Source organism: Cyclopterus lumpus, chromosome 19 (assembly GCF_009769545.1).
Source record: "Cyclopterus lumpus isolate fCycLum1 chromosome 19, fCycLum1.pri, whole genome shotgun sequence".
Taxonomy (NCBI): domain Eukaryota; kingdom Metazoa; phylum Chordata; class Actinopteri; order Perciformes; family Cyclopteridae; genus Cyclopterus; species Cyclopterus lumpus.
This window is the reverse complement of record NC_046984.1, coordinates 14,338,103-14,350,590: the sequence shown is the minus strand read 5'-3', so window position 1 is coordinate 14,350,590 and position 12,488 is coordinate 14,338,103. Positions and strand designations below refer to the sequence as shown.

The 12,488-nt window shown below is 44.5% G+C and overlaps 1 protein-coding gene across 3 annotated transcripts; it reads left to right on the top strand.

The window, feature by feature from the left end:
- The first annotated feature begins 1,034 nt into the window (after positions 1 to 1,034).
- LOC117748644 (suppressor of cytokine signaling 3-like) lies at positions 1,035 to 4,351 on the top strand. Of its 3 annotated transcripts, none has more exons than XM_034558607.1 (3): positions 1,035 to 1,109; positions 2,767 to 3,141; positions 3,234 to 4,351. In XM_034558607.1, the coding sequence occupies exons 2-3, from the start codon at positions 3,013 to 3,015 to the stop codon at positions 3,747 to 3,749; spliced, it is 645 nt and encodes a 214-aa protein (XP_034414498.1). In that variant the 5' UTR covers positions 1,035 to 1,109; positions 2,767 to 3,012; the 3' UTR covers positions 3,750 to 4,351. The 3 variants fall into 3 exon arrangements, with proteins under 3 accessions (XP_034414498.1, XP_034414496.1, XP_034414497.1); XM_034558605.1 differs by lacking the exon at positions 1,035 to 1,109 and adding an exon at positions 1,761 to 1,965 and having other exon boundaries at positions 2,796 to 3,141; XM_034558606.1 differs by lacking the exon at positions 1,035 to 1,109 and adding an exon at positions 1,761 to 1,965.
- Positions 4,352 to 12,488: the final 8,137 nt, after the last annotated feature.

Sequence of the window (12,488 nt, the reverse complement as noted above, 5' to 3'; positions counted from 1 at the left end):
TTTTTGTGTGATAGTTTGAATGCCTTTAAATGACCTCTAGTGGTCAAACTGTAAACTACATTGTAACTTCAGTGTGGAAATGTTTTTATTGACAAAAACAGATTTACCCTGAAGTTAACCTCAAATTTAAAAAGTATCATCAATATAATTATGATTATCATGTTGTTGTCATTATTATTGTTATTATTATTATTGTTTTCCTTTATCGTTTTTTTTTTTTTTTTTTAAGTGTGTTTTTTCTTTGTGTATGGGAAAGAAGCAATGCAATATCATGTTTTGTCATCTTTGCATCACAGTGAAAAACATTTGAGATTGACACATGTAGTCATTTCTGGCTTCCAATGCATTTCTGGTAACACCCACTTGATTTTTGCCACTCACATTATCTTTTGCCGCTCACATTATCTTTTGCAAGTGTGACCTCAAGCTGTCAACCCAGGTTTGCGGTCGTGCAGTATATTGTTCACAGGTGTTTGTTCCAAGAAACAGTCCTCCTATAGAATACAATGGCTTTAAAATCATTATCACACTGTAATTACATATGTGTCCGGTAGTTGGTAATTAGTAGCACAATGAGCAGTAATTGCTGTCATCAATGGTGTTATTAAAGTTTGAAAGTTGTTTTATTGATGCCCACATACAGTGAGTAGGAGCAAAATAGTCGTACTCTTTGTTTAATTTTATTGATTGTGCAGGGTTTTATTTTTGTGAAAAAAGAAAAGAAAAAAATACCAAAGTAAAAGAGAAAAAGAAAAAAACACATTTTGTGAGCATATGAAAGGTATTTTGTTGTGTACAGTTTATGAAACTACCCAAAAGTAGAACCACTTAATAATAGCTCACTAGATAAAATATAACAATAAAATACTGCTTTCACATACATGTTCCAGTAATAATTTTTTTGGTAAATAGAGAGTTGATCTATAGCCGGTTGTTGCTCAAGAGCACTGACAGTAAGTCAGTTGCTTCCTGACATAACACGAGGGCCTGAGGGACATCATTTTTAAAAACGTTAACTGCATGCTTGCAGTTCACATGCATAATAGTTAATTATCTGTCATGTTGTGAACAAAGAAAATTAAAGGAGTATACTTCTTCCTGCAGTTAAGGTAAGGCGATCCTCTGCGGAAGAAACCAACATGTTACAGCAGCACAAGATACAAAAGGAAATTAATTGAGTATTTAGATCAAATTAATAAATTAATGCAATCAAGAAATTCTATGATTGCGTTAGAAAATGTGAAAAAAAAATGTGAAAATTAGATTAAACTACCCAACCGTATATAAAGCTATATAACAGCAGGCTTGTATAATAGCATAGTAGTCTTATATATATATGTCTCGTTTTTTATTACAATATAGTTTATATGTATAGTTATTCTTGTTGCCCGGCATAGACTCCTATATCCGCCATAATGTCTGGAACATACATATATGATAATGTACCTATTATCATTTTTGAATTGTTCCGTATGTGGAGTTTGTAACTTGTTCCCGTGTGCGCGCGTGTGCACGTTCACGTGTGCGCGCGTGCGTGTACGTGTACGTGTGAGAGAGAGGGAACCCATCAGTACCAGGAAACAGCCCGGCAAAGGTCACGCTGATTATTTATTGGCACTCTGTCGAGAACGAGCGCGGGCACGTGCATGTGTTCTCTGCGTGCACGAGCGTGATTCCTGGAAGAGCATCTGAACGCAGGAGGCGGAGCCTTACGAACATCGGCTTTATTCCGAAACAACCTCCAGTAACCTTTACGCACACACGGACACGGTCTCGCCTTCAGATTTCGCCGACACAACATTCCTCCGCACAGGCAAAGGAACCCACACTCTTTTTGGATACTTTTTTTTTTTTCAGATTTTAATGCCTGAGTTAATAATTCATTTAGCACTACTCTCGGGTAGTTTGCATATCTTTTCTTTTGGCGAAGAGCGGCTGCGGTGCGGGGCTGAATTTATCCGCAAGGTAAGTACAAAAAAAAAAAGGCTGGTTGTGTGCATCACTCAAGCAGACCCGGTGACAGAAAAGAGACGCGTTAGAATGCAGATTTAAGCACAGCTGCTGGTAGTGGCTGATCTTGGTGCAGTGCAGCCGAGGAGGTGGGAAGTATACATTTATTTATATTTTTTTGGGGGGGGCGGGTTGTTTCGCAATATTGTGAGTAGGAGACCGACTTCCATACCAGCGGCTCTGGTGCGGGTCTGAACCGTTATGGCGCCTCCTGCTCCCCTCGGCCCCGCACGGTCCCGCACGCTCCCAGCGCAGTCGTCTTCAGTTCCCCTTCAGGGGGGAGATCAGAGCAAACCGGACCAGACAGGACACTTTTTTGTCTCACGGTGAAACCGGAGAACGGGGGCCTCTGTGGCGGGGTCGAGCAGGGAATAAGGAGTTATTTAGTGAACGTGAGTGGGGGGTGGGATGAAGGAAAAAAAGCGCGCCGGACTCTTTCCCAGTCACCCCGGTTTCTGAAATCCCTTGTTGCGGTACGCCCGATCGAAGACAATTGAAAGCAATCAGGATCCAGTTGCTGTCTGGCTGCGCGGCGCAGGCATCAGGCTCAGCGCGAGTAAGCGAGGATTCATTTAAACTAAATATAAACCTGCCTGCCCGGTCTTGCCTTAAGCATTTGTCCGAATCGGCATCACTGCATTTTATGGGGCTCAACTTGCGAGCTCCAGTGTGGCCACAGTGGTCGTTTATTTTTGTCCACGAGCATGAATGAAGTGGAGACTGCAGCCTGAATGTGTGCATCCCGTCTTTATATAGATGGGGTCATCTGTGCTCCCTCTCTCCAGCTGTGTTTAGGTGCTCTCTCCCAGCCCCTCTCTGGATGCATCAGACTCCTCTGCCCCGGGGCCCTGGACCCGGTGTGTGACCCAGCCACTCTCACCCCATCCCCCCTCTCTTTCCTCTCCCTCTGCCCCAAACTCCTTTCCACCTGTCCACCTCTGCGCTCCTGTTCTGGGCCCCCTGCCTCTCGACCAGCGGGCAGAGGCAGGGGGCCATGGCGCCATGGTAGTCTTCAGCGGACGCAACCCCCTCGCCATGAGCAGCGTGACCCCTCCGGAGGGCAGGGTTCAGAGGTCAAACTCTACCCTGCATCACTACAAGCCCTTCAGCTCACATGCACACTACCAGCAGGTCAGTTACACATGAGTCTCTAGAAAAAAAGCTGTTTGTATGATTTAAAGTCTAAAAATGGGCTGATAATGACCGTTTTCTACTTGTTTCAGGTGATGCGTGCATTGCGTAAGCTGCAGGAGAGTGGGTTTTACTGGGGGGCTGTGGGAGGCCGGGAAGCCAGCGTCCTGCTACGCTCTGAGCCGCCCGGCACCTTTCTGATCCGCGACTCCTCGGACCACCACCACTTCTTCACCCTCTCTGTCCAGACGGCTCGAGGAACCAAGAACCTGCGCATTCACAGCGAGGGAGGCGGCTTCTACCTGCAGCCAGACCCCCAAAACACCCAAGCGCTCCGGCAGTTTGATTGCGTGCTGAAACTCGTAGCGCACTACATGGGGAAGGGGCCGGACTCAAGAGAGGCGGAGAAGACGGGGTGCAGCGTGTATCTCATCCACACCAGCGGAGAGAGGATTCCCTTGGAACTGCGGCGGCCCCTCTCAAGTTCTCTCTCCTCCCTGCAGCACATGTGCAGGAGGACCCTGAACAATCTGGGGGGGTCGGAGCGAGCGGAGCAGCTCCCGCACACACTTAGAGACTTCCTGGAGGAGTACGACGCTCCCATATGACTGACGGGAACTGCAGAAGCTCCACCACATGGACCAGGTGCCCGGAGGACGGCACAGACAAGTTCTCGGCGCGTCCGTGAATATGGGCGCCATCAGATGCCGACCAGAGTTAGCCTCAGATGTCAATGTGAGGTCAGTTTTTCATTGTGTCCCAGATCGGCTTCAACGCTGGTGGACACCATCTATATAGTCTCCTGGGGGTCTGGGGCGAGGAGCGGGATCTAGGTCACCAACGATTACCTCGTCCATCCGGCCTTTGCAAAAGAACTGACCACTAATGTGAGTGGCAAACGAAGTCGGAGGTCAAAGGTCAATGTTTTCTTATGATTGACTCAGACGCAGAGCACAGCCTCGTAGAAGATTAACCCTATTGGTCGATATTAACGACGACAGCGACGCCATGATCAATGCACCGACCAGTGATCCCCGAGGGTTAAATGTGCCGAAGAAGAAACCGCTCCTCTCTCAGCCTGACATTTACAACGCTTTGGATCAGCGGACTGAAAGAAAGATGACAAAGAACAGAATGGTTCAGAGGGGGTGAATGAAGGAGGAGTTAACAGAGAAAAGGCAAAGTCCAAACGTGGGCCGTGTGTGTGTGTGGTGGCGGGGGGGGGGGGGGGGGGGGGAGCAGAGAACATACAGTATTTATTTGTCTGAGTGTGTGTGTGTGTGTGTGTGTTTGTGTGTGTTGTGGTAGCGCACACATTTCCATTGCTGCTTCCCGCAAATGTTGCCTCACAGAGGGGCGAGGGAGAGGGGGTGGTCATGCACGCCAGCTCCATTCAAACACACGCGCACACGCACACACACAAACACACACACAGGTACTAGCCAGCATGTAGGTTGTTTGGAAGCGTGGGAACAACAGAGAGAGAGAGAGAGAAAAAAAAAGGGCAAAAAAAGCATTACAAAGCATTCTCTTGTTTGTTTCCTGGTTCTCCTTCATTACCTTTTCCCTGCAACCCCTTGAGTTGCATGTGCGCCTTGACAGTGACAGAAAACAGGCGGCTGTTGCCGAGACAAAAGCTTGTTACCGAGACAAAAGCCTTGGCACGAAATCAAACAAAACAGCAGAACTTATTTTTATCCAGACTGACTGGAAAAAAGTGTCACTGTTAAAGCTCCTTGGGGAATGACGACGGTGATGATGATCCATAATATTTGAGGGAGGGAGGGTGGGGGTGAGGAGAAGGATTGAACGAAGGAGAAAGAGGAGCGGGAAATGGGATTAGGAAAGGGAAATTGAAGAGGACGGAGAACTGGGGAGGGGGGCTCGGGTAAAGGAGAACGGGGAGGAGACATACTGGTATACAGCTACAGAATTGATGTGATTGATGTCCCAGACTTTGAGGAAATGATGGAGCTCAAATAGGACACCGCTCCTTTAAATATTAAGCCACGTTTGCCAAGATGTGAAGAAAAAAAAGAAAAAAAAGAAGTTTTGGCTGAGTCTTAATTCTGTCTTTCAGACCCTCTCACCGTGATTTTCTTTAACATTATCATCTCCAACGTATTTCTTTTTGTGCTCATGAAGGAGAAAGTGAACTGTTATGTGGACGTTTTTTTTTTTAAATCCCAGTAACTTTAGAAAGGTCCCCCAGTCTTACCTTCCATCGTTACCTCTGAAACAGGAGTTGTTTTTATCTGTCTGAATGTTAAGGGAACACAAAACCTCCTGAAAGTGATTCTTAAAAACAAAACTAAAAAAACAAAGTAAAACAAAGACTCAGATTTGATCAGAATGTTTTTATGTCTGTGTTTGATTAGCGCTCATACTTACCTGTGATCCATATTGGAGTGGGAGCCTTTTCACATCATAAAATGTTTTGATCTCATGTGGCCACTTGAGACAAGAGCACTGAAACAGTACCACGGTGATACTTATTATTTTTATTATTATTTTTGGTCAAATCTCAGTCTTATTTTCTCACCTCAACATCCAGTTTCTTTGTTGTTGTTTTTTTACATGTGTTACACCAGTGAACTACGTGTGTTATGTGAATCATTTTGTCTTTTATAAAGACTCTCTCGCTAAAGGCTGGCCACTAGTCTGGCAAAAATACAAGCTGTAATATCTGAAATGACAAAGCATTACATAAAAAAAAAAAGGAAAAGGAAACGTTGCACATATTTATATTTCTAAAATATTTCAATAATTTATATTAAAGAGCACTATTTTTACAAAAGTGAATGTGTTTGCCATGTGTGTTACTTCACTTCTTGCCTCCTTCTCTTTTCTCTCTCTTACTCCACCGAGTCAATATTGACTGATCGTAACATATTGTTAAGGCGGACCGTATTCCTGCAAACGGGCAAAATAGGATTTCCTCATGAAACAAAGCAGTGTTTATTCAGTCGGACCGTCCCCGTAGGGGCGCACACACACATTCATCATAGGGTTAAAATCACTGCAATCATCACTTCTTGTTTTCTCTGCTGGAGCATTGTGGGTAAATTCCAAAGGCATGGTGGAATGTATAGCAAGGGGCGTGGGCACGGTTTTGGCAATGCAGATGTACACAACACACGGTGACAAAGGGATTCTCCAGAAGCAGTTATGTTACACAAACACACACACACACACTTTGACAAAGCAGTTAGTGTCGAGAACTCACTTTGGGTTGATGTTGGAAAGGAATGCAGCCGGCTTTTAGTGCATCCTGCTGTAGGGCCTGAGTGAGGGTGGTGTCTTCTTCAGAGAGAGAGAGAGTGTGTGGTGTGTATTGTGTGTGTGTGTGTTTGTGGGTCATATAGGTGAAAGGGTCCACGTGGAAAGAGATTTATGATGGTCTGTGGTTTTAGTGTGCAGCCAATGCAAAGTGTGGTTTGTGTGTGCAGATTGTTGTTGGTAAATTAAGCAAGTGGTGAGTTTCTTCACTTCAGTATTCCTCAAACACACACACACACACACACACACACACACACACACAGTTCCAATTCCCTGCATACCTTGTGTTCTATCTGAGGCTTGGCTTCCAGGAAAATGAGGCACTTTAATTGAGTTGAGTTTTTACGGTTTGACTGGTGATGGGTGGTGTGTATGTACGAGAGCGTAAGAGCAAATGAGGTTGTCTTTGTGTGAGTGTGTGTGATAGTGTGAGTGTGTGTGCGTGTGGTGTATGAGAGAGAGAGAGAGAGATGGGGAAAGCCACCTGAAGCTACTACAATAAAAAAAAAGCAAAAGGAGGGCAGAAAGAGCTCAGCTCAGAAATGTTATGTTAAACTAAACTGAAATAGGTTATGAAAATATATATATATATATGATATATATATAATATATATATATATGATATATATATATATATTCACAAATACACACGCCGAGCCCACAGACCTCTTTGGAAGTGAATGGACAAAGTTTAACAACTGTTTTTGCAGCTTACCTCAGTGGCAGGTAGTTACAATAACTCAAAAGCCCAGTTTCATATTTCCCTATTTTAATATGAACATTTGCAGGAAGAAATGTGTGATGAAAGTTGCTGTGTGTGTGTGTGTGTGGGCTATATAAATATAATTGACATTGAATTGGGAACAAATCCCTGCAGCCGATCAGATGAGTCAACAATCACATAATATGTGTGTAACGTTTAGTCATTCACATACTTTTGGCCGTAAAATCCAGAGAACTGCCCCGATTGAGCTTCCCTTGCATCTTAAGAGCAGTGTGTGTGTGTGTGTGTGTGTGTGTGTGTGTGTGTGTGTGTGTGTGTGCGTGCGTGTGTGACACTAGTTCTTTATGGGGTGGACTGAGAGGGCCATTATAAACACATAAAAAATGACGTTGAGGAGCCTTCTTCCCAAAATCCAAACCAGATAATCCAGTTTTACACATAAACACATTGTCTAAATAAGCCAGCTCGGCTCTCTATGACTCACTGTGTTCCCCACAGTTGCCTGGGTTAGCAGAGCTGGAATATTCTTGCCTGCATCCTTCGCATCCTCTCGTGAATCTCACGACACTCATAGAAAGTCTTTCCACCATGATTCATTTTTCCCGGGGTAGTGACTGTGTGTCCAGTGCTCAACGGTTGTCAACAGTGTTCCCCCGGCCAAGCACAACACCCTCAAACAACTGAGGCTTGGTTCGGTGTCTTTTTTTTTTAAACAAATGAAAACATTCACGCTAAAGTGTGGACATTCCCCACTCGTAAAAGCTTCAATGACAGTGTCTCAATGCAAGTGGAGGCAATGAGGAAAAATGCTTTCAAAGTGACTGATAACATTCTTGCAGCCTGATTAAAATCTATGCCTTATTACCAGTTTATGTTTTCGTTTCATTTTTTTTGATCTCATGCCAATGTCAACGATGTCAATGCTAAGAAGGTGGAAAGAATATTAAAGGGTTTCGGGAGTATGCCCTGCAACGAGCAATCCACAGTGGTCTTCCAGGAAGGAGCTCCGGTTTGCTGAATTAATTTCTTCCAGGAAGGCTTTTTTGTTTGGCTGATCTGCGCTTATAGGAAAGACATTTGGTTGGCCCATCAGCTCGAGTATTGTCACAGCCGCTTCTGATAAAGCCAGACCAGCTTCCGAGGAAAACCGAGAGAGTTACCCTCCAGCATTCCATCATTCCTCCACCATAAGGAGCGCACAGAGGGAAAGAGAGGGAGCAGGAGGGGTATAACAGGGACACGGATCAATAAAAACCATATGAGAAGCATACAGATGCACTCAAAAATGCATGCATGTATGTATTTGTGTGCGTGAGTGTGTGTGTGTGTGTGTGTGTGTGTGTGCAAGAGACACGCTCACTGACCAGCTCATTGTGACAGATTAAAACCACAATATCTTTCTGAACTGATTACACCACCATCCCCCCTACAACACAACACACCACACACACGACACACCGCAGCATTTGGAACTCATTGTAACTTAACTGAAATGAATTTCCCGTAACACCTGGACAACCTGATGGATGGGTGTTCCTGGTTGTCGAAAGTGGTGTGTGAAATGCAGTTGTGAGGCGCGCTGTGGGAGACACAGTCCGCATTGTTTTATGGGAGGTGGCTGTTTTTGTTCTCCATTCACAGCTGTGCGTAGTGGCGAAGACGCTCGATGCCAAATGGCTTACTGTAACTGCATGGACGCGGACCAAAACCCTGCCAACACTCTCAGGTGTCACTGTGTCCCCTCTGCCAGAAATGGGTCTGCATAAGATTTGAACTTGAGACTGAGCATACACATGCACATGTGTAGGAGCACTCTCTATGCACATACATATGTGGTGAGTAAGGAGGGGGGGATCAATCGTCAGCAACCAGGAGATGTGGGACAATGAGAAGATACTGCATTCACAATTTAACTGTGGTTAAAGTTTATTAGCAGGAACATTTACACAAGTGACATAGAGTAAAAGTAGTCATTGAGAGAGGAGGCAACGCTCAGTTTCGGTGTCAAAACACATTCACACTTGTTTGGGCAATTTTATTCTTCAGAAGCAAAACCAAAAGAAACAAACAATAAAAGGAAAGACGCAAAACAATTGAGGTAAGAAGGAAAGATAAAATACAAGAAGCCAGGACGAAATGCGCCTATAAAACTGGAAGTAGGCTTACAAAAGAATAACACACTGTATATACAGTATCTAGTAAATTACCTCTACAAAGGGGGTTATGTTTTCATTTCACGTCTGTTTGTCAGCAGGATTACAGAAAAACATCTGCCTTACTTTAATGAAACGTAGTAGAAGGGTGTAGCATTGGTCCATCCAGTTTATATTTCACAATCAGTGCCAAGTAATTATTATTAATCCCCTTAGGACCATAAATGTCTGAAAAGAAATGTCACAACAACCACATCTCTTATATTTTGCATCAAAAAATAAGGATTCATCCTCCAGGGACAATGATGATCTGTTCATACTTTCATTCACAATTCACTGAATAGTCGTCGGGACACACACAGACACACACACACAACACACACACACACACACACACACACACTCACTAAGTCAACACTACTACCATGTGTAATGCATATGAATTAACAGCAGTAGAGAAAGTGTGGGAGGGTGTCAGTTACATAATAAAGAGGAGATTCACTTTAAAAAGGTTCCACTGGCCTTGGCGTTTCTTTATCAATACTCTTCCATTGTGGCTTCCACATTTGATGAAATCATTAACTGACTCTGATTGTACACTACATTTGAAGAGGTCTTTGCTGCACGTTAAACCTGACAGAGGCCTTCAATCCAACCTGGACATTTAAAATATGATCAGCGGCGCTTTACTGCCAATAACTGGCAGGCTGCTCTGTATCGTCTCAACAAGGATCCGATTGGCTTAAACCAGCCTCAATGCTGAGCCCCCTGCACCGAGTCCTTTCAGCCATTGACCTGCCACTGCACGAATCTCCCAACAAATGGCCCTTCACAGGCTCAAGAGTGTATGTGTGTGTGCGCACTTAAAGGTGCAGTGCGTAGGATTTAGGGAGCATCTAGCAGGTTGCCGTTTGAAATGAAACCTTTCCCGTGTGCTAAGCGTGTAGTTGAACTACGGTGGCCGACACGAAAACGTGAAACCGCGAATGTCCCTCTCCAGAGCCAATGTTTAGGTTGTTTGTTTCTGTGCTGCTGTAGAAACATGGCAGCCGTATGTAGATATAAACGGCTCGTTCTAAGATAACAGAAACAATACCGTTCTGATTTTCAAATGACTACATGCTAAAGAAAACATACTGAATAATATTATATTCAATTTCCGCTAATAGATCCCCTTAAATGCGACACACTGTTCTTTCAGGCTGGTCTCATTTAGCATTCATAGCTTCACCCAGGAAAATTGAGTACGCCGTAATTCATAGATATCCCACAAAATTATCGTGTATGTTATCCACGTAATCATGAACGAGGAAGTTTAAAAACTGCAAAAACACACACAAGGCGGGCGAGAGAGGAGGTGGATGGGTGAAGCAAACGGCGATCTTTCAGCCAGGAGACGAGCGGCTCGATGTGAAAATGAAAAAAAGTCAACGTAGATTTATTCATCACGTAACTTGCGTGATGTAGTTACGGCATTTCCGTGGTAATCTTAACACAAACAACAAATTTTTCCTAAACCTAAGTAAGTGGTTTGTTGGCTAAACCTTTCCTTTGAAGACTGCATTTCTTTTAAAGACTATACACATGTATCGAGTGAGGTCTGTCTTGTTGTCTGGACATCTGGACGGTCTGTCTTGTTGTCTGGACATCTTGATGTCTGGATGTCTGTCTGGAGGTCTGTCTTGGTGTCTGGACATCTGGATGTCTGGATGTCTGTCTGGAGGTCTGTCTTGGTGTCTGGACATCTGGATGTCTGGATGTCTGTCTGGAGGTCTGTCTTGGTGTCTGGACATCTGGATGTCTGTCTGGAGGTCTGTCTGGAGGTCTGTCTTGGTGTCTGGACATCTGGATGTCTGGATGTCTGTCTGGAGGTCTGTCTTGGTGCCTGGACATTTGGATGTCTGGACATCTGGATGTCTGTCTGGAGGTTCTGTCTTGGTGTCTGGACATCTGGACGTCTGGAGGTCTGTCTGGAGGTCTGTCTTGGTGCCTGGACATCTGGATGTCTGGACATCTGGATTGTCTGGAGGTCTGTCTGGAGGTCTGTCTTGGTGTCTGGACATCTGGACGTCTGGAAGTCTGTCTGGGAAAGCCAGTGTCACAAGTGCATTGAGAAACAATAGCAAGTAAAAAAAAACGCATTGACGCTTTAAAGCGAGAGTGTTTGAAGCAAAGCTTTTACATTTATGCACTATGGGTTTAGCAGTTGTATTAGAAACAACTGTTGGTTTTGAGGCCTTATATAGGCTTGTAAGTGTAAGACAAATGTTTTAACAGTGTCACCTGGTGGTGCTTTGTCTTATGACACAATTGGAGCATCCCTGCTGGGATAGAAAAGCCTGACAAGAATTAAGTTTTTCTATTTGAGCCATTTCATATTTTGGTTCCCAATATGAACAAGTATGTGATCCAAAGTATGCTGTTATTCCATTTAGAAAGTGGTGTCCCCACATGTAACCTCCTAGTCTGGCATCCTCCGGGGCAGCAAAAACAAGTATGTGTGTGTGTGTGTGTGTGTGTGTGTGGGTGGGGGGGGGGGGGGGGGGGGGGTCTCGAGAGCAGTGAATGGATGGAAGAGCCAATCGGGGAGCCGCATACACACTGAGCCCCCCAAGTACTGCTGGTTTATAGGGCTCAGCTTCAGGGAAGTCACATGACTTCCCAGAGAGAAAGAGAGAGAGAGGGAGGGAGAGGAGTGGGCAATGTGGGAAAGGAGGATGAAGAAGAGGAGTGAAAAAAGGGTCAGCTGTGAGGGGTGAACTGAAGGTCTGGTATATAAAGGGAGGAGAAAGGAGGTAAATGCCACTGTTCTCGGAAGTGAAATTGTACAGCCGGGTGTCTATAATTACAGCTGAATGAACAAACAATAAATGAGTGAGAGAGAGGAGAAGTCGGTAAGTGGCTGAATGAAGGACGAGATGAATGAGTGCACACAGGCCATCGTGGTTGCAGTTGATTACTACAGCGGGTAATCTTGATGGTCTAATTAACCCTGCCTCATACTGTCCTATAACAACTATCTGGAGCAACTATCTCCACCACATCGCTTAAAGGGACAGTTCACCCAAATTACATAAAAAGACAAGTGGTGGATGATTAATGCGCAGAGGTACTGAATGTCAGGCTACAATGGAAGTGATTTTAAATTAACTTTGAGCACTCAAAACCTTTTAAAATGTCAATTTTCAGAA

Bases quoted from the DNA above. Each gene is read 5' to 3' on its own strand.
- LOC117748644 (XM_034558607.1), top strand. From the start codon at position 3,013: ATGGTAGTCTTCAGCGGACGCAACCCCCTCGCCATGAGCAGCGTGACC. The intron at 3,142-3,233 runs GTCAGTTACACA...TACTTGTTTCAG, and splicing joins CACATGCACACTACCAGCAG to GTGATGCGTGCATTGCGTAA.